The 21673-nt window shown below is 41.2% G+C and overlaps 1 protein-coding gene across 9 annotated transcripts in view; it reads right to left on the bottom strand.

The window, feature by feature from the left end:
* Positions 1-1440: 1440 nt before the first annotated feature.
* Positions 1441-21673, bottom strand: part of FAT3 (FAT atypical cadherin 3) — a 410737-nt gene continuing 390504 nt past the window's right edge. For 4 of the 9 annotated variants that reach the window (XM_061343747.1, XM_061343752.1, XM_061343748.1 and 1 more), the window contains 6 exons: positions 15392-15545; positions 13691-14346; positions 11499-11612; positions 8215-8274; positions 5729-5764; positions 1441-5105 (listed from right to left, as the gene is read on the bottom strand). In XM_061343747.1, the coding sequence (XP_061199731.1) occupies positions 4486-5105; positions 5729-5764; positions 8215-8274; positions 11499-11612; positions 13691-14346; positions 15392-15545 (1640 nt within the window). In that variant the 3' untranslated portion in view covers positions 1441-4485. Of the gene's footprint in view, positions 5106-5728; positions 5765-6158; positions 6235-8214; positions 8275-11498; positions 11613-13690; positions 14347-15391; positions 15546-21673 lie in introns of all 9 variants that reach the window. The other 5 variants (XM_061343753.1, XM_061343755.1, XM_061343756.1 and 2 more) reach the window with 4 other exon arrangements.

Below are 21673 nucleotides of genomic sequence, written 5' to 3'. Positions count from 1 at the left end.
AGCCCACATTTCTCTTTACAACTGAATTTATACTGAGCCATCAGCAACAATTTTTATGTCATGTTCTCATGCTTCTCACCTGCCTGGCTCACAGGGACAACAGGCTGCTGCCTCCCCATTTATCAGCATCTCAGTGGCATACATTTTTTCACTGTGCTGCATCTATTCTGAGTTTCTGACTGGAGAGGGTAGTAATCAAGGCTAAAAACATCAAGGCTAACACTACTTCAGTCTAGACTGCAGCATTTAGACACGGGGAGAAAACAATTCCAAGGACCAAAATTTAATGTGTCTGTGGGACATATAGAGGGAGAAAGCCCACTTGAGAGATGGAGCACACAACTTTCTGACTTCAGGAAAACAGTGGCACTGAGAAGCCTTTGACTCCTTCCAGCCTTTTACTGAAGCTGTAGATTAAAGAAACCCATCGGACAATTGAGGATCAAAGATGTCACTGTGCTTTAGGAAAATAGCTTGACTGCCTGGAAAGGCAGTACTGCAACGAATCTGCGTTCCAACATCCTCCTGGTTGACTTCATATGCTGTGTCCTATAGGAGGGTCCTAGAGGAAGACAACTTTGTGATGGTCTTCTAGTGGGGTTGTCCATTTGCCCCCGTGGTAGGGAAGTGATTCTGCAGCTCCTTGGTGTCATCTTTGGCCCTTTGCCCTGCTGTAAGATAGTGGCTTACGACAGCAATCATAACCAGTATCTAGGGTTTTGTGTTCTGGTTTGTGGTTTTTTTTAACCTTTTTTTAGGATGTTTATAATACAAAGTCAAAAATTACCTATTTAATAACATAAGCCTAATTTTTCCTTTCACACAAGGCCACTTAATGTGCTATTGGCACCATAAATTATATTGTCAGTCACTTCAAGGCTCTTTCCATTGCCCAAGTTATCCAAAAGGCTGTCAAATGTGCATGACATTCTTAACCTGATCACAACACAGAGAACAAGCACCCTCAGACTCATACACCCCTGTTGAAGTTAGTGATTTCTGATACAAACATGTATTTCCATTTTAACAGGTTGCTTATTTCTTTTGTTGTTTCTTTACAGAAAACAAAGACTGTCTTGATCCTAAGATTTATAATCCACTGATACTCAAAAGTACTTTATTAAGTCAATGAAAGCTCTCCTACGGACGATTCTGAATGGAAATACTGTGTAGTGGAGCCATCTACAGGAATGTGAACTGAAATACAGACACAGGATAAACAGATATGAGGGGAAGCTCTAGCAGAATCAGGGACCAGGCAATGATAGCAGCAGCGATATAAAAATCATCTTAGGCAGAAAAAGAAATATATATATGTGATGGATTAAAATCAACAATAATTCTTACATTAGGTTATGAATGTATTGTTATCTTCTAGGTTAGATGATTATGACCTGTCCATGTTGAGCAGTAATTAAAAAGAAAATAAAATGGTCTGGATTAACAAGAAAGATTTTAATATGACAGCTTTACTCCTTAAGATGTATTTCACCTTGAGATCTGCAGTTGGGTCTTACCATTATCAAAAATAGCAGAATAAAACCAGAAAGGTCACAGAAGTGCCAATACTCACAGAGGGGCGTCTGCTTGAATAGGCATTAGGCTCGTTTGATTTACAGGGGAGGAGATAGTGAGGTATAGAAATCATGAGGGGGTCAGAGAAGGCTGAATGATCCTTGGCACCCTCCCAACAGCACTTTAATAAGTAGGTGTTCACTGAAATGAAATGGCAACACCACCAAAACAGAAAAAGTACTATACATCGTATTTATGCATATTTTACTAGTAAAACTCACTACCAACAAGATATTATTGAGGCAACAAGCTTGGTAAGAAACATTGATTTTTCTTTTCTATGGCAATTGCTTGGTTCCCATGGTGTTCTTCCTCATGACACTTTTGATATGTCCCAGTAAAGTTTGATATAGGTGTCTCAGGCTTACTCAAGAATTTTCACTACAGAAAACAAATGACAGGTACACATCCGAACTAGCTGGGGGCTAGAACAGAACTCACTGCACAATGAATAAAAACATCTCACACCAAAAGTGAGTAGGAGTGAACCTCATGTAAACTGCAGCCTGATGCTAAGAGAGCATTACATTCTCAGAAAGTCATACCGGCTTTAAAAGTGCAGCTAAATTTGCAGCTTTGCTTTTCAAACTCAGGTGTTCCTACTCTTGAAGAGATATCAATCTAATTGCATCTGCTTCCCTGCAACACAGACTTCATGAACAAGGCAAGGCATCCTGTATCTGTGCCTCTAAGCTTGCCAAACCATGTCATGGCTTATTGGCAAATCCCTCAGTTCCTTGCAATCACAATGGAAATTTTCGTATTTTTTCCTTCTTGCAAACACAGGGATAGTATCAGGGAAAAGGAGTCAAAACGTACCATGAGCACATTCAGAATATATCACTGTTACAGAAGCATGTTTACTTTGAGAAGACCGAGTGACATTCATAAATTCAATGGACAGAAACTATTTGCAGACAAGTACTTGATAATACTTGTATGTGCAGTACATTCTTTCTAAAAGTTCACTCAATTTATCCATGTACCTGTACAATGAGCTGTTTTTTAGTGAAGAATTGCTGTATGATCCCAAAGAAAATATCTGCAGTGATCTTTCACAGCTACATGAGCTATTGGAGGGAATCAGCAACATACTGTACCTACTCCGAGAACTTCCGAAATCCTGTTTTATTAAAAGTGTTACAAGCTGCAGTTATTTAAATTACATTCTATTAATAATTTGTGTTGGGGGCAATTTGTGAATAAACACTTAGTGTATGTCAAAGAGTGGCCCACATATTAATTTTGGGTGAAACTCAAGTCAGTCAAACACATGCCCTGGTATAGAACTGCTGAAACCATCCAGTTAAGATGTCTGACCAAGAGACAGGACCTGGAAAGCAGCAGAGGAATGAATCTATTAATCTATAACAACAATTTATGCATTCAATAGCTTTTCAGAACAACTGAATTATACCATGGAGGAAGTGGATGAAACCCCAACAGCAATGCAGACTGCAGACCCACATTTCACTGTATAAGATACATAGATGCTGTAAAATGCAGTGGTAAAAACGTTTTCATAGCACCAAGCAACAGGTATGTATATTCTGCTTTAATACATTGAGCGAAACCCCCATATTTCTATATTGCACTTGGCTGATCAGGCCAAATTAGTGTGAAAGGCCATTTACTCCAATCAGATTGCATAAAAGCACAGAGATGCCATGGTTTTCATCATCCCACCACAATATTCTGAAGTCTGCAAACAACTTTTGGAAGTCTTCAAATCCTATGAAATCACACATCCAGTAGAAAACCTAGGGCCAGATCTTTGGCTGCAGCCCATCTGTGCAGTTCCACCAACAGTCAGTCAGTTTACAGCAAGTGAGAACTCATCCGGTAGACTAAGGATGAACATTTGCCAAATGACATTATGCTGACAATTTGAGGTTACAGCAGCATTATATGCAACTTAATTGCAACTAATTTCACTGCAACAATTGTAGCATGATGAATGCTGTTAAATAGGTGATTGCCCAAGCAAGGAATTTCAAGGAAGTCAGCAGCACTCTGTAGGCAGTTGGGTTTCCTGGTGTTTCCAGATACACGTTCACTTTGCATACCAAAGTCAAGGGAGGCTGTGCAAGCACAGCTGGGGCAAAAATGGGCCACCACTGAGCCAAACTGACATTTCTAGAAGTCATCATGGGTGAAGTTATGCACATGCACCTGACATCAGGTTTTAAAAAACCGCAAACAAAACAGGCCAATTTGGAGTAAATATATGTTGTATATATGTTGCTCTATATGCATACAAAGTAGAATGAAATGCTATTATGTAACAAAGAAAACTATAGATAGATATTTATGGACACATGAGTGGTCGCTTTTCATTGATAGGTTAATTGGTAAGTGATGCTTTTTCAGCCATCTGACATGTTGTACACAGCAGCCTCAGCCATCAATCGCTTTTACTCTTTCATTGACATAAAATGCCATGAACCAGGGTATCTTGGAATGGTCCATACCAGTTCCTTAATACTGTGGGGAGATCATAACACTGTAACACTTTTAATAATACAATACAAAGTAAAAATACAAATAATCAAACTTTAGGGGGAGAGAAAAATTATTTAGCAATTATTGTTTCCCCCTGCCTCAAAAGTGGAGTTTTACTCTTGGTAATAAATAGAAGGTACATATTCTCCAGATTGTCTGTAACAATTTTGTGATGTATAGTATTTAGCACAATTGGTCTCTTCTGTGTCTGCACATACAGTATCATTTCTGAACAAGTTAATAATGGGTTATACTGTATTTCTGCCTTGCCCAATATATATAGATACACCTTCAGCAAAATTTCTTCTCCATATTTATACTATTAATTGGACCAAATGGCAAAAAAGAAAAACCCCAACAAAAACCCCAAACAAACAAAGAAGAGGAGGAAGAAGAAGGGAGCTTCCTTTACACTTGTGTCTGATGCTGGGTCTCCACAAATGGAATGTGAACATTTTCTAGGTTGAGTTCCTCCACGCTTTCATAGTCACTCATGGCTACTTCAGAGTCATCAAAGCCGCAGCTGGCTGAGACATCAGAGGAGGACGCATCTAGAGAGTTGTGCAAGGATAAGGGCATCTTACCTGCACTAACGTTTTCTGTGTTCTGGCTTGGGCCAACAGCAAAAGTACTAAATTCGTTCCCAGTTTGAGACCCCGTGGTGTCCGTCTCATTGGGGAACTGATGAGGAGGGAGGTATTGGCTAGGGTGGAAGTGCGGCCGTCGCCTGCAGTCAGGGCTCAGTGTACTTGCCATTGAGACCGGCTGTGAGGGCTGGAGGGTTTCATATTGGTCTGGATAATCCCCTGGAAGAGGAGGTGGTAACTGGTCCTGGCTTAAAAACTCCTCTTCGTGGGGTGGAGGATAGTCACTGTCAATGTCATAGCCACCAAGGTAGTAATCTGTTTCCAGTTCTCTGGTACTGCCGTGATGAGCCGAGCCTCCATCTGCCGTCTCAAAATTGGGTACTTCCTCAATGTCAGACAAGCGAGCACTTGGCATCCAGTCAGAGGTATCCCAATGATACGCTGCAGCAGGAAAGAGAACCACAGCCCTCCATTAGGATGGCACCATTAATGAGAATGAAGTGTCCTGCATGCACTCGCCTCAGTCCTCACAGCACGTTCAAATCACAGCATGCGCCACAGGCCATCGCCACAGGTCAGCCATGCTCTAACTGGAAGGGTAGGGCAGGAGAAGTTGTATTATGATACTAATGCAAAGAAGCAAAGAAACAAAGCACGGCCACTTTCAGGCATTGTGCTCTTTAGGATGCTACTGGGTTGTATTAGAAACTTTGAGTCCAAGAAATCAAAATGACAAATCTCAGACTTCATGCTTTTCACAGTTAATTGAAAAAACCCTAAGTGCAGTCAACATGCTTATGGTATCACACCTAGTCTTCTCCCTTTCCACCTCCAATGACATCATTTCAAGAAAGAAAGTGTGCAAGCAAATAATGTGATCGACTGAAAATGAGATCCTGAAATAAAAAAAAAAAAAGTGGCTGGCCATTTTCATGCAGCATTTGAACCCAGCAGAATTCAAACAAAAGAGGACACATAACACAGTTAAAGAAAAAAACAGATCAAGTCAGTGCCTTGCCCAGCCAGCCCAGTCCAACAGGCAGAAAGCATCTCAGAAAAATCACCTCTGTTGTAGTTCTGTCCTTGATCCATAACAGACACTGTTAGATACAAAGTGAAAAGTAAAAACTGGTAACTTGGAGCTTGTTGCCAGCAATGTATAACATGTGAAAATACAAAACTCCGCATGCATATTTCTAAAGGACAGCTGCCTTAGTGTCATTTTAATAGGATCTTTAACTGTCCTTTATTTTAGCATACAAGATAAACTTGCCCAGCCAAATGCAGTCATATATAAAGAAATTATTATGTCATGTCTATTATATTCCTTTTCTACCATATCTTAATTATTTACCCTCACTGAACAGATACGGAATTATATTAGAGCTGGAATTCTTAATACATAAAGGGCTATCCACCGTCTCTACGGTTTATAATTGCAAAGTACATTTCTCTCTCACTTGTTCACTTTGAAACAGAAAAATAAGAATCTACCATTCTCAGGGCCGGTTCAAACAAATCTGGGCCCACCTGGGCTCAGATACCATGGTGATGGGCACGGTATAAGAACCTGAATAGAATAGAATACAAAGCCATTTAATGGGGCTGTCAGCTGCAATGCCCCACAACCCCATACCCACCTCCCACCTGCACTGCCATGCTAGCTGGTGGGGAGGGAGGCATTCCAGTATGGAGAGGGTGCAGGGGTGGGGGAGAGAGCAAGGAAAGAGGTTTTATGTGATACAAGAGCAGGGGATAAGCTGCAGCATTTTCTAGATGAGATGCTCTTGTTCAGCCACATGTTACTGGGCTTCATGCAAGAAATCACTGGGCAAGGTCTCTGAAGATAAATAAATAGGCCAGATAAATGGGCCTTTATGGCATTACAGCACGTAACGTCTGGGGCTCAGCCACAGATGAGGGCAGAGAAGACTGTTCTCCAGGCCTCCATCTACTAAAACCATTCTTGCCCTTGCTTATCACCAGATGGCACATGTGGTGATGATGATTTCTTCATTAGCTTGTTAGACAGACAGTAGCTTTCTACCCTTTCTGAGTTAGGCTGGCGTGAGGAGGGTTGGGGCTACTGCTGGTTTAGCAGCAGTGTCTGAACCGGCCCTAACCACTCTTCTCCTTCAGTTCTTTCTCTGTAAAGCAGATTTTGCTGTCTTTTGGCCCGTAATGACACTGCACCTGAGATGAGTCAGGTCCCTCCGAGCTGTGTGGATCTGGATCCAGGAGAACCTCGCTAACTTACTAACTCACACAACCCCTGGCAGCTCCCTTGGGACCAAGCCTCATTCTGCCCATCATGCACTGGGATCTCCTGCTTTCAACAGCTCCAGTGCAGATTCCTAAGTCACATATAGGGAACTGGGCAAAGCATTTTCAGTGACAGCCTTTTGAAACTGCTGCCAGACTGGCTTTTTCTGCCCTGTAAAGCATGGTGGGGAGCCAGTGTGTTTGTTTAAGCTTTCCTTTAGGAAGACAAGGCCATTTACTGTGTCTGTAGTTCCTTTTCAAGGCTATTTCCTTAGCTGTGAGTGGGACTTTATTTTTGAATTAACCTTGGCTAGTATTGCATTGTAGTAGATAATGAAAAGAATGGCACTCTTACTCTTCAGGAAGTCAGTAAATACACTATAGACAAATAGTCAGGAGCCATCACTTGGCAGGAGTAAAAGTGCTTTTCAAAATTACCGTGATATTGGTTCAAGAAAAAATCAGTCATTTCACAAAATAATCTACTTGATCATATTTAAGCATTATGCAGACTCGATTACATGAAGTCTTGCAAAATCTGTCTTAAAATCTGAAGACAAATACAATTTTGGACTTGTGGATAACTGGAGTTGACGTTGAGTTGGCATTTTCCCATTTATAAATAAATAAAAGTAATGTTTACCTATAATACATTGCATTTCCTAGTGCTTTATGGAAGAGGAAAATAGGTCAGTGGCAGAGCTGAGTGCTGGGTCCCTGGATGGCCATGCTCTATTCAATGGGCATGTCAACCCCAGGGTAAGGTAGAGGCAGCAGGCTCCCTTGCTACATGGCATTCATGGAGCTGTGTCTACACCTCTTCTCTTTGACAGTGCTATGTGTGAGAAACTAGCCACTCGTTGCCACCACTTTTCCATGTGGGCCTTTTGGAATGCCTAACCCAGCTCTACTACAGCCTGGGATACTTTACAACCTTCCTGTATCCTGTTTCCCACTCTCTGCAGCCAGGATAATCTCAATGATTTGACTCCATCATCAACATAATTCTTTTCTCTGAAAGCAATGGGAATAAGCAAGAGGGAACGTTGACTTGAACGTAAGAGGATGAAGGCCTTGACACCTTTTCTACCACCTCAAATTACCCACAGACAGTTTGTGGTACATCCCTCTGGTGTTTTGGTGTTTGGTGGTGAACATGCTGATCTGCAAAACCCAATCCTTGCCACAGGTTTGCTGGTCAGTGTAGATTAGTGAGGTTCTACTGGAATGTTTCACAATGAAAATAGGAAGCATTGTTGCATAACAAGAAAGAAAAAAGTTTAAATACCTTCATTTTCTATAGTGTCAACTACATTGTTGACAAGGTGTATGACAGTCACTATGGAAGCTTTCAGGGGAGGGAAAGCAGAAAACAAAGGGAGGGGAAGGACAGCTTCAGGTTAGTATTTAAAACACACATCATATGTTACCACAATAAATTCTCTCAAACAGAACTGACAATGGAAAAAAAAAGGCTGCTGACCAGTGCATGATTTATGTGGTGCCTTGCAGGACATTTTGTTTCAGATAATCCCTTATGTTTTCACAGTGGTGATAAATTCCATACCAGCATTTCCAGAAAGGCACATGGGATGATGTGTATCACCTCATAAATTCAAGTGGACTGGCCAGCTGATTCAATTAACCAAAGCAGTATCTTGTCTACCTGACACTAATTTCTAATTCATTCTGGCTTAAAGGTCTCCAGAGACTGTACCATGCGCTCCAAGGATCATTATCTTTTAGGCCATCACACCATCTGAAACGGCACTAAACTCAGCCTATTTCCTAAGAGGCATGTTTTACTTATTTACTGCTTGTGCTGTGCCATGTAATCCCTCTGGGACATTAAGCAGTACTGTTATAATTAGGACACATTCATGCAGGTTTGGTTCAAATTTTACTGTTTGACAGATCATTTTCACAAATGCAGGTGTTTTATTAAAACATACTTTTCCCTTAAAATAATTAATATAGACTGTGCAATCATTTAACGTGGAGTCCAACAGGCCTAGAATGTGTGGTCCTCTAGATTATCTGCAATTTGCATCACCTAACACCCATGTCCTCTCCCAGAGGGAAAGCTCTGGTTCAGCGGGTACTGGATCCATGCCTTTTCCTTTGTCTTTAATTATGAGAAAACCAATTGCTTTGGAGCAGGCTAAGAAGGGGATCAGAAATGTTGGCCCACACATACTTTTTTATTTTGCACAGCCAATAGACTTAGAGGGCACAAGAAACAACAGTAATAGTGTCATTCAAATATATGTTGGCTCTTTTGACATCTTTGTTAAACCTGGGGCATAGGATCAAGGATCTCATCCAATTTCCTCAGTCCTTGTGAAGGCTTGACAAAAACAGCCTTGATAAACCAAAGTTCTATGTCCTTGTTGAGCATGTTTATGTCATCGACAGCAGTGATAATTGTAGATGGGAGGGCTGTATTGGCCAATGCATAATAAACATGGAAAAAGTGACTCCATGTAATTAGCTGGGAAAAGCGACAGAGGGCGCTGTAAACTGTAAGAGGAGAACTGAAAGTGAAAAATAGGTCAAATACCAGGGCCAGCAGAGTCACTGCAAGGGCTGGCTCTGTTGGGAGTTCATAGAAGGGAGGGAAACTTTACCCCAGGCAAGCTCTCCTCCACCTCAGTGCAAGGCAATAACCAAATACAGCATTGCTCAGGAATAAAAACTGCTGTCTTTGACAGGATTTCCCTGGACTTCCCAGCACAACCATCCAGTGGCCCAAAGTGAAACAGTAACTTAAAAATACACCTTTGTCACATCTACTTCCCTTTAAAACAGCTTACCACAGAAACCTGTAACTTGCCTGTGAAGTCACTTCTCAAAATACTACTGCTGAAAGTGGACAACTCTTTTTTGTTTTCTTTTTTTTTTGGTATTTGTGACTAGTAAAAATTTTGCTTTTTGATCACAAAAAATGTGGTTAAATACCCTCAGCAAGCCTAGGGGAGCAGAGTCATTTAAATGCAATAGAAATAAGATGTTACCCAAGGCTCTGTCCAGCCTGGCCTTGAACACTGTCAGTGATGGAGCATTCACAACTTCCTTGGGCAACCCATTCCAGTGCCTTACCATGCTTACAGTAAAGATCTTCTTATATCTAACTTGAACTTCCCCTGTTTAAGTTTAAACCCATTACCCCTTGTCCTAATTTTAGGCTCTTTCACTGCAAACCTTCCCTGCTGCTGCAAGAAAACCAGAGAATGCAGACTTGCATTAACCTCAAACGACTCACATAATTTAAGTTACTCCCCTTATTCTCCCTGAAGACAGGGATTTGTTTAGAGCCTGAACTAGAACTGTTATCTCTAAAGGCTGTATTGTAAATGCAGCTTTCACAGAAAATGAGCAGGCACAGAAGGTCCAATCTACCTTTAGTGGGCACTGTGTCAGCAATTTAAATGGGGGCAGGATCAGATGCTTGAAAAGCCTAGTTAGAATTTGGGAGACATAAAAAGCAACCATGTGCAATAAATGACCAGCTGGATAATTATTCTAAAGGTAGTGTATATTAGAATATACACGATTATAATATAAATATATATTATTAAAATTATAATTGTAAAATCGATTCTAAAAACCACTAAATGCTTTGTTTTGAGTGTAGGGGCAGAAAAGCACTGAGAAGCTTGACAAAAACACTCATGATGTGTCAGCCACAGCTGAACCAAAAGGAACTGCAAGCACACTTTGCTTCAAGTGCTTTTTCCAACATTTAGGAGTACCTAGGGAAGAGCTGCATGACATGACCGAGGAACTGAGTCTCCAGACAGTTCATTAACTGGCAACTGAGGAAACTAAATACAATTTCTTTGTGCTAATCTTTTTCTGTGTATCTGAATAAGGCTTCCCTGACATCCATCATCCCTTCCTGGCAGAAACATCTTGCCTTTTCTCAGACCCAGTGCTCAACATACATGGGCTGCAGGAACAAAGGTTTGCTCTGACTTTGCAGGCCTCTTTCAGGCTGTGCATGGCTCTGCCCATGTCACCCACTGAGATAATGATGTAGGACATGAAGAGCAGGAAACGACCATGCACTGAGCAAGGATTTAATGGTGCTCTATTATTTGATGAGCTGTGATTGTCAGGGAGAGGCCAAGCCACCAGGAACTGGCTCATCTGTTCATTGTTGCTGCTGAGCACCAGCAGAGATTTGTGGGGATCATGAATGAAACCTGGCAAACGACACAGACATTCCCTTCAATTTGACTGATGAAACATGAAAGTCATCCTCTTCCAAGAGGCAAAATGATAGAAATTCTACCGTTCCACTTGCAACCTATTAGTCAACTTATATCTTGGCAATGTCACTCTGCTGCATCATACCTCTGTTTCACTGTAAAGACTGATACAACTCCAAGCATCAAGATTTTAATTACATTCCTATAACTCAGAACTTGGACACAAAGTAAAGACCCAGGACTAACTTCTAACTTCTAGCATCATTAAAAGGTTTCCAGATGTCACCTAAATGTTTTTAATAATATTAGAGAGTTGAATGGCTTTTTTCATCAGCATAATAAACATAAACCCATTTCTTACCATTATCATCACCGGAATCAGACTGGAAGGAGCTGAGGGACTGTACTTCAGAGTTGCTGCCTTTATTACTTCCTGCAAAACAGGTCACTTCTTCAGCGTCATCAACCCCTTTACCTTCATTGACAGCAAAAAACAAAGCAAAATGGTACTCTCCAGGTATGCACATTTGTCTATTTACACCACGGAGTCATTTAAAACTTGCCAAAAAGTAGCCTTCTATATTTTATCTGAATAAAATGATTTTCTTCAGACAGAGGAAATGACCTATTCATCAAACAAGGTGATGAAGATACCTAGACTCCTGAGGTGTTTGAAGCCCAAAGAGTCGTTCAAGTGGCTGACACCACAGTAATCAAGGAAGAAACATTTGCACTCAATATTGCCTTTTTAGATGACATGTGGTATAAACATCTTATACGAGATAGTACAGTTACATTTACCTTTACTGTTTATTTCCTAAGTTGAGAACCTCACTGAAGGCTCATTCAATGCTCAGTAAAGTTATTGTGCATCTTATTATTCATATCAGTGGCCCTTAGATCAGATTTTAATGGCTCCACCACTGACATATAATAGATTATGCTTCAATATACATTGCTTTTCATCAGGGACATTCAGTCCTGACAGCTCTACAGTTCAGACATGTAACTGCTGTGCATGGTATAAATTCTCACGTAATTAAACACACATGAATAAACACATTCAGCTACACATTATATGAGTGATAATAAGGAACACAAAAAGTTATTCTCCATAGTAATCACTGAGATAGATACCTGACGCTAATTATAAATGAACAAGCTCAGGTGCTGCAAACACATAAGGGCAGCTCTCTCTCCATCTGCTCGCTATAGATATTTCTACCCAGCATGGGGCACATCCATACAGTAAGGGCTGATTTGCTCCTGCTGAGAAGCAGGGCATGTAGTAGGTGGAGTGAGTGCTGCAGTAATGAAGCTGCACTGCTTCCCACTCCTTGATAGCTGAGGTCCATCTTCGTGGCGTGGCCTCATGCCGTGCAGAAAATCATACAGACACCAGCAGCGTCTGTGGCAGAAACAGGAGAATACAGAACAGAGCACGTATGGGGGATGGCATGCTGATGCTTTTAATCAGCAAAACTATATTTAATACTTAAAAGGGTCAAGCACAACACAACTTTGACATACAGCCCAAAGACATGAAAAATAAGTCCTGTTTTTCACTAGCAGACCTAAGCCAGTGTGCTACCATAGACAAAAATGTGCAGGTCAAGGCACAGGCATGGGGCAGTGCCAGATTCCTCTCTCTATTCCTCAGTTCCTACTGCTTAAAACTACAGGACTGAAAGTTTCTGGATGATGTAGTTGTATTTGGCAGTTTTGGTTCAAGCTGAGTTTCAGTGGGGTTGAAGATGCATTAAAAAAAACCTACTAAAAGATAAAATATCTTAACCCCCACAATATGCTAAAATATCTCCCAGTCCATATGACATATTCTAACTTGCAAGGACAGAAGATGTAGGGCAGTAACTCAGTTCCAGCAAACTGGTATTTCCTGCTATGACAGAATACATGAAGTTTGCTGCATCTCCAGCAACCTGTTGTGGAATGGAGGGGGCACTGTGTGAAGAAACCAGGTGAGAAAGCATCAGAGCACACACAGGGTAAGTGTGGGGATCAGAAATTTTGTGATTGCTCTGATACTGAATGCAGATAGGAATGCAATGGACTGAAACAATCCTGTTAAGTACTACATGATTTTCTGATTCATTTCATAGACACTGGAAGTAGAGCATATCAGTTCATTTGTCCCTGTTGCAAAACAGGATTGCATCTTGCAGAAGGTTTTACTCCCTCGGGGCATAAACTGCCGAAATATAGCAGAATTTATACCTGAGAATTCTGCCCCAAATTACTGATTTTCCAACAGAAAGATGATTACATCACTTTAAGAGTTAACACTCAGAGCACTTACTCGTATGTGCTTTCTGAACAAGGGGAATAAACGTATTTAGTCATCCTTAATGCATAGAAGTAGAGATCTCGTATACTTAGTTAATTATAGCCTTTCAAAATTAAACCAAATCATTTCTTTGGGAAATGTAACAATTGCAAATGTATTAAGTTGGAGTGTCACTGTACCTGCTGCACCCTGAAGGCAACCCTTACTTATGGCAAGGAAGAGCAAGACCAGCACACAGCGGTACTTACTTTCCATCCCGGTATCCCATGTGCTCTTCCTGATGGAGTCACAGTCGGAGCGACAGGGGGACACAGCAGGCAAGTTCGGAGCTACACTGCACACCACCACCCCGCGCCTGGCTGTCAGGATTCGAGGGGACTCAGGATGAAACGTCGTCATCTCCTGGTGCTCCACACCAAGCCCATCCACTATCTTGTCCAGGTTATTCCGTGAGTCACTCTGGAAGCACGGGGTATAGGCCATAGGCCTCACCGGCACCTGCGGAGGCCCAACCTCTTGGTAGATATTTCGGCCGTCTCCACTGCTCCTGATGTTCTTGAACTGGACGCCGTTGCTCTTGTTGAGCAGGGCGGCTGTAGCCGGGTCCTGTACCAGAGTGATGTTGTTGCGGGAATAGTTCTTCCTGAAAACTTTCTTGCGAAAAATGATAAAGAGGATGATCAACACGAATATGACAAACAGGACCCCGGCTATTCCTATCAGCTCCTCCTTGCCAACGTATGAATGCCCAGCTTGTATATTGGGGACCACCACAGGGCGAAGACCACAGTATTGCCCCACATAGCCAGGGGTGCAGTTACACAGAAATGAACCAAATATGTTGACACAGGAGCCACCATTTTCACATTCTTCTCTTTCACACTCATTGATGTCTTCTTCACACCTTAAAAGGAGAGTTTGGAATTAGGAGAACACCTAGGAAAAAAGCCCAGCTTGTACATGATGACTTAACTTGTCAAAGTGGTATCACCTTGCTGGTGCTTGCCAAATGATCTTAACGTTATCATATAATTTAATAGCATTTATTTTTTTTTCTACAGTATTTCCATGGCTTTTAAGGACAATAAAATAGAAACATCAAGAAGAAAGTAACATTTTTAAAGCATCTGATAGGAAAAAGCTCCCTGGCCCTAATCGGGATTACTGAATGTAACAAAGAATCTCAGACTTTTTGTATTGTCTTTGGATGATCCCATGGGATTTGGTACAAAATATTAGGAGGATTCAAGGAGAAAACAGCTGAGAAAAAATCAGAGTACTTATTTAAGAGGGAGATACACTGACTGTGTAAAATTATTTAGGCCTGGAGAAAAAAATGAGCAAATATTAGACAAGCAGGGGGAAAAAAGAATAGGAACCTGAAAAAGAGGTGAATTGGAAAGAAGAAGGGGTGATAAAACAAGGCAGAACAGAAAGCATAAACAGCAGACAAACTAGATGAGACGCATGCATGTTGATGGGCAGGTCAGAGGATTTTCTGTTTCTACAACAAGTATATGATCAAGGCTGGGATTTAAAATAAGCATGAAGAAATGAATGCAGGGAATTAGGCTTTTATGTTAGCACTGAAGTGATTAAATGACCCATTTAAAATGCTCCCCCAAAACATTACATAGCAGTAATGTTTTGCTCAAATGCTCAAAAATGCTCAAAAAGGATCTAACACGCCTGCATATCTCAGTGAAAACTGTCTGCAGATAACATCCTGAAACAATAATTTAGGAGGCCGGGTTCAGAAACGCATTTCTGAACATGCGAGCCTCATGGATTTCTCAGCTGTCATTAGCTTAGACTTGAAATAAGCACTAAGCCTTGGGTTATTCTTTTGCTAGGTGAATCATAGCTTTCTGGTACAAAATGTGTGATCAAAAAGCCCACCATCACTGAATTGAAAAGCTCCCATTGCCCTCCTGGGGAGGGTCACTTACGTTACTCCTGTCAAGCCATTTTTGCAGTTGCAGATGAAAGCGTTGCCGATGGGATCGCATGAGCCTCCGTTCCGGCAGGGGTTTGGGAAGCAGGCTGTGATCTCTGACTCACAATTCCTTCCTGTAAACTGGGAGAGGCAGTTGCACTGGTAGCCTGGGAGGTGAGGGACACAGAGAAATAAATGAGAAGCCTACTACTGTATCTGTCCAGGAGCAAGGGGATCCATTTGGATACTTTACCCCCCCAAAATATACTGTACTTTTAGGGAAGGCAGTATTTATACTCATTCTGGTATGTGTGGGAGGTGTCCCTGCCCATGGCAGGGTGGTTGGAACTAGATGATCTTAAGGTCCTTTCCAACACTAACTATTCTATGATTCTATGATTTGATGTCTGTGTGGTCCACACTAATGCCAATTGCAAGTTCATTTATCTGGAATGTCTGGACAATTGGAGCTCCTGTCTACAACCAGGGACCAGAGGAATCACTTCAGCCCAGACCACTCCAAATGTTACAATCAAGGTAAGAATAAATGTCACCCAGGAACAACTTTGGATAAAGGAATTATTCTAGATCAAGAATGCATCTCCCAGTGTTTCTGAAAATACAGAACATCTTTGCTGATAGTGGCAGCCCATGCTCCTTCTGGGGCTTCTCCAAGGAAACATAAACCAGCTGAGAGCTTTTCCACATCTGCTTTTCACAAGGACAAAACAGTAGGGATGTGACAGTGATAAAACACTTGATAGGAAAGTGATAAACCACTTTCATGAAGCGTATCATGCAGGCATGAACTATAAACTTCATAGTATCAGCAGACCTGAGCAATGCCAGCCCTAGTCAGAGCTGCTTATATGCAGTGTGTGCTATTAAAACACTGATTAATCACTGGCTGCAATACATCAGACATAACTCCACTGAAGTGGAAGGGGACCCTATAGGGGATCAAAGTCCTACTTCCATGTTTCTTGCCAACAGAAGAGCAACATCAGCATGAAAAACAATTCTTTAACTCATCAGTTCACTCTGCCAAGTATCAAATGACAAATACCTCTCTCCCTCTTTTTCCTCTCCTTGTGATTTTGTATGGCACAATGCCATTAATAAAAGCTTTATTTAAGTTCAAAAAGAAATCCTGTGAGGTAGTGAACTGGCTATCAAGACCTGACTGCTTTTTCACTCCAAAAGAGCAAGGAGCATGTAGGCTGTGAAAGCCATGAGATAGCTAATGCAATCCCTGGGATGGAAGGACTCCTAGATTAGAGCTGTTGAACTAGCAAAATTTTCCTGGACATCTGTAAAAACCTTTGACTGAATTTTAAAAGAAACTAACACAACCCAAATGTCCTAAACAGATGTTTAGGCAAGGTTCAAGCTCCAGTGATGGGGTTCACGTAGTTACTGAATACAGCATATTAAGCAACTGGAGCAAGGAATCTTCCTGCCATTAATACTGCTGGAAGTTAGAATTGAAATGGTTGAATGCAACTCAGTTCAGTGTCAAAATTATTGAAGATGAAGCTGATGTAGTTGAAATACCATCCCTCAGTGGTGAGCCTTTTAAACGTATTTTTAAAAACTTTCTATATCTATACATCTGAAAAAACCCAAAACTTATTTTAAAAGCCACTGTTGTAAGAACAAGGCAGGGATTTCCAGAACAGTTGGAAGAAGAATTTAATGGAAACAATATGGGAAAACCCAGTGGAGGCAAGAAGCAAAAGCAATTCTGCATTGACTCCCACATCTTTCATGTCCTATGCATTCAAGTGTGCCTTGTTCTGTTACTCTAATTGAATTCTTTCATGAGGATGAGCTTTTGAGAATAAACTTGGAACCAGATTTGCTGGCATATTCAGTCAAGAGTCCAATCCTATTTAATTGAAGATAAATGAAATAGATACTCAAATATCATGCTGTTTTGCTGTCTGCTACAAGAACGGAGATAGAAGCACTGCTGTTTTCAAGGCTGCAGGGTTAAGAAGAGAAATGAGGATATGTAGAAAGCACGCTTGGTCAGGATCAGAAGACAGGATTATGTTTTGGTCACTCACACAATGCAAACAACTTTCTGGACCTGCAGAGATCTGGGTCTGAATAAATACAGAACTGCCACTGTAGGTAGAAATCACAGCATGAATAAATAAAGCTGTTTCGGTGCTTCATTTTATGACTGAACAGTGACATCTATAGTTCAAAAATTTACAGTAATGTTTTATATATATTTTTATGGTTTCAATGAATTTAAGTGAAGTGAAAATGTTCAAGTATAAAACATTTTATTCATAAACAAATGTTCCCTTATATAATAGCAGAATAGGTATGTTCTTCTATTTGTTATCTGATGTTTTAAACCTTCATAATTTTAAAGGGACTCTAAAAGCCAACTTTTTGTACCCAAGTTGTTAGTTGGCAATCATTTGCAGGAGAAAGCTTTTGAGTTGCATTCTTTTCACGTCTTGTGTTTGTTTCAGCTGATTAATTCCTGGGTTCTCACTCTGTAACATATTCTGTTACATTTATTACTGCAGAAAACTTGAGAAATATTGATTTGGTAAAAAGAAATTAAAACCCTTTTACCACCAAGTATAAAAGGAACATGGATTTATTCATAATTATTATTGCCCAATGATTTTATTAAAGATGGACTAACTTCAATTCACATTTTATGCTAAGAGCAGACGAAACTGAATGCTCCAGATGGGTTAGGGATCAATTGGGCAATGTATGAACAAAACCAAAATGAAAAGTGTGCTTTTGATAGCCTACATTTTTGACTGAATTTGATCTGATGATGGTGGAACACACATATTACAAGACTGAAGTATTCACTACAGACCCTAAGACTGCAGATCAAAGTTAGAAATAAAAAAGGCAACAAACCAAGGCAGTATTACATTACAATATTTATCACTGACTTTTCCTGTCATTGGAAGCACTGCCATACACCTGCCAACTCTGAGCCTCTGGCAAAAGACAGAACTTCCCAGCGACACACATGCTCAGAGCTGCAGAGCATTCACCCAGGAGGTCTCCAACACAGCAAAGCATATGTCAGAATTCATGGAGTAGGGATGTGGAGAGCTGATACGATGGCACAGTACACAGCTTACATCAACTGGGCCAGCAGGCTTGCCAGACCTTTTCATGCTTGTCCAAACCTCTCAGAGGAGGATGTAATTTTGCCTGCTTCTGCACATTGTAGCTACATGGCCATGGATTAAGCACAATCTTAAAGAAAGCCCTTCTGGTCAGGAGTGCATTTTGGGTCCCACAACCAACTTTTAATTTAATTACACTTTCAATATCCTGCTTATGTATCATGCATTTCTTTGAACTCATTTAGCACAAGAATAACAAGGGAACTTCCACATCCGAGGACAGAGCTCTATCCTCTCAGCAGGGGATGAAAAAAACCTTTCAAGCAACCTAGGGCTTGCTCTTGTGAACAGTGGAGGTACTGGAAGCCTTGGAAATTCATCTACCTTTAAGATCAATACAGTCCACCTGAGCTCCCTCCAAGAGACATGAATATTTCATTTTGCATAGTAATGCTGATCAAAATGTTGATCTGGCCAAGGCAGCAAATTTTGTGATATCATTATTGGATTTCTTCAGAGGGAACCAGTGGAAAAAAGAAAGTGTGGTAAACACATCTGCAGTGGTGCTGGGGTGGGACCACAACACCCTCAGCATGTGCCACAATAACCTGTACCAACAGCTAACCTGGGAGCAACAACAAGCTACGCCAAATGGTATAGCCCTTTTAGGCTCTACATACATTAGCAAGCCCTGCAGAGTAATGGCAGTGGGTCTGTGGAGCAAAATAGCTGGTGCTGAGGACCCAGCACCCCCAGTGCACACATTTCAGAGCTCTGGGGTCATGTTAGCTGTGCCCCTGGTGTCCATCTTAAAGCTCAGCACTGTCCAGAAAGAAACCTGGTCCTGACCTGACCTCTCCACAGTGGGAACCAAAGCACAATGCAAGGAGATGATCAGGAGATTCACATAAAAGCGCATTTGTGATCTAAAACATTATGTAGACACAGTCCTCTCCTGCTTACACGTAGTCTTGGGCTTTCTGATTGTTTTATAAGGCTCTCATGCTTCTCCACTAATTAGAGTCCCCTCTGTGTAGCTGAGTCTCACCTTCTCTCTTTAAATCCAACAACTTCTCTTCCTGCCTTGTTGGCATGTCCCTGTTCAGAGCTAAAGGGACTTACCCGCTCAGACCCTACTGAAGAGCAACATGCTGTAATCAAGGACACTACACAGGCTTCCTGCCTATACCTATGTTTACTTGGCACTTAATAAGCAGAGACAGTGGCAAAAGGCAGGCATGGTGCCATCAGCAGATGGGATGCTGTTATGCAGCGAACGCTTCTGTTGGTAGCATTCCCAGCCTGAACATCTGAATGTCTGTCTATCCTCAGGTTTACTTGGCTTTATTAAAGAGGATGCTCCAAACTGCTGCCAATTCTTTTTTTGAACATGTGTATGCTCCTGTTTGTATCTATTGCATGTAAAAGGAGCTGGCTTTTATCTGTAACGTGCTTTGGCCTTCTCATTTGATCTCCCCTTGTTTCCCTGCTGTGTGCCTAGACCTGACAAACTCGATGTCCAGAAAGAAGCTTGGCCTTGGGCCTGCTCACAGCAATGGCAAGTTAACTGATGAGAAGAACTGAAGGTGAAAAGGACTTCTCCCAGCATTTCTATTTTGGTATGTTTATAGACATACCAGGCCTTCAAGAACTGTGTGATCTTCAGCCATACATATTGCTGCCACTTCAGATTGAACTCATCCGTCTTCAAGCAGATGATTGCCTCTTGCCACTAGTTGGTAGGAAAATGAACCTCAGTCTTCATTAAACAGGTGCTTTCTATGAAAAGGATTGGCATGAGTGTGCTCTGAAAGCAGGAATTTAGGTCCAGATGTCTAAAAGCACAGCTATTAAAAAGATTAAACCACCCCACATTTCTAAAAAGCTTTTAAAAATTAACTGATGTGCATGTGGTGTTCTCACATTACAGCACGCTGGTTTATTTGTGTGTGTGAGAAAGCGAGATCAAGAACATAAGTAAGACCAGGTTAGTTCATGACTATTAATACACCTATTTTTCCCTGATGTCATTCTTACGAACCACTTAATCCTCAAAACCACCTGCGTGTCATTGCTGCCAACATGCTTTAAAACATGTATTGAATCTGCCATCTAAGTGCCACGTTGTGTTTTCTCCTCAGTTTGGATTTTAATTCTGTTCATTAAACAAAAAAGGAAAAAAAGAAAAAAAATGGGAAAAATGGGGAGAGGGAAAGCATTGACTTTCTGTCCTCACACTTTGCCCACAGTCCTTGACTCAGTAAATATTTCTGCTCAAATAAAATTGCCTACTCATATAAGCCATTTACTTCAATCAAAGCCATATGTATATAGGACTGATCAAATTAGAAGGAAGTAACTACACTTACAGTTGCAGGCTTTACAAACATGAGGTTTCTCTCTGTGGTTGAAAACCTTGGCTCAGTGTTTGCATTTGATTACAGTAAAGCCTTCTATTGCTGTGATTGCTCATGTTGTTATTCATGCAGATAAACATACATTTACCATTGGCAGACGTGGTAACGCCACTCTATTATTAAGATTGTGTGACATTTCCCATTCTAAGACCTCTTATTCAGCAGCTTATAGCTTAACCACACTTTAAACACTTGGTTGAATTTTCTTGGGAAAATTCAGCCCAAAGGGCCAAGCTGTTTCTGAGAGTCACGCTGTTTGTCAGGTCTCAACATGCTAACAGCTCTCTTTTAAAATAGCTTTACTGACCCGTACTTATGGGTAGGTCTCTAGGTCTCCATAAGTCTGGAAAAACGTGGCCTGTATGTCAGGGCTGTGGTTTCCAGTGTCTCTCAAGAAAATTGTCCTAAAGCTCTATGTAGTTCCTTCTGTCAGACCTAGTGAGTGCTTGTCTCTCTTTCCCAGCCTTTTTAAGGATGCATAGGATCTCCCCATGGGATCCCTGGACACACAGTACCTCTTTTTAACTGTTGACAACTCTGGGCATACACTGCTGCCACAGAACTGGATTCTGTCCCATGGGAACACACGAGTGCATGTCACGGTCACCCAGAAACCACATTTTGAAAGCAAGGAGTTTTTTCTGTGCTCTTGTGATTTCCCAGAGCATCTAAGTTATCCACACTTTCCTACAGGCTGAGATCCTCAGACCAGGTTGGACAGGGCTTTGAGCAACCTGGTCTGCTGGAAAGTACCTTGACTGT

This window comes from Neopsephotus bourkii, unplaced genomic scaffold (assembly GCF_033783945.1).
Source record: "Neopsephotus bourkii isolate Nb327-2 ecotype Australia unplaced genomic scaffold, CSIRO-AGI_Nbou_v1 NB_1825, whole genome shotgun sequence".
Classification (NCBI taxonomy): Eukaryota; Metazoa; Chordata; class Aves; order Psittaciformes; family Psittacidae; genus Neopsephotus; species Neopsephotus bourkii.
The sequence above is the reverse complement of the archived record's forward strand: the minus strand, read 5'-3'. Positions and strand labels throughout refer to the sequence as shown.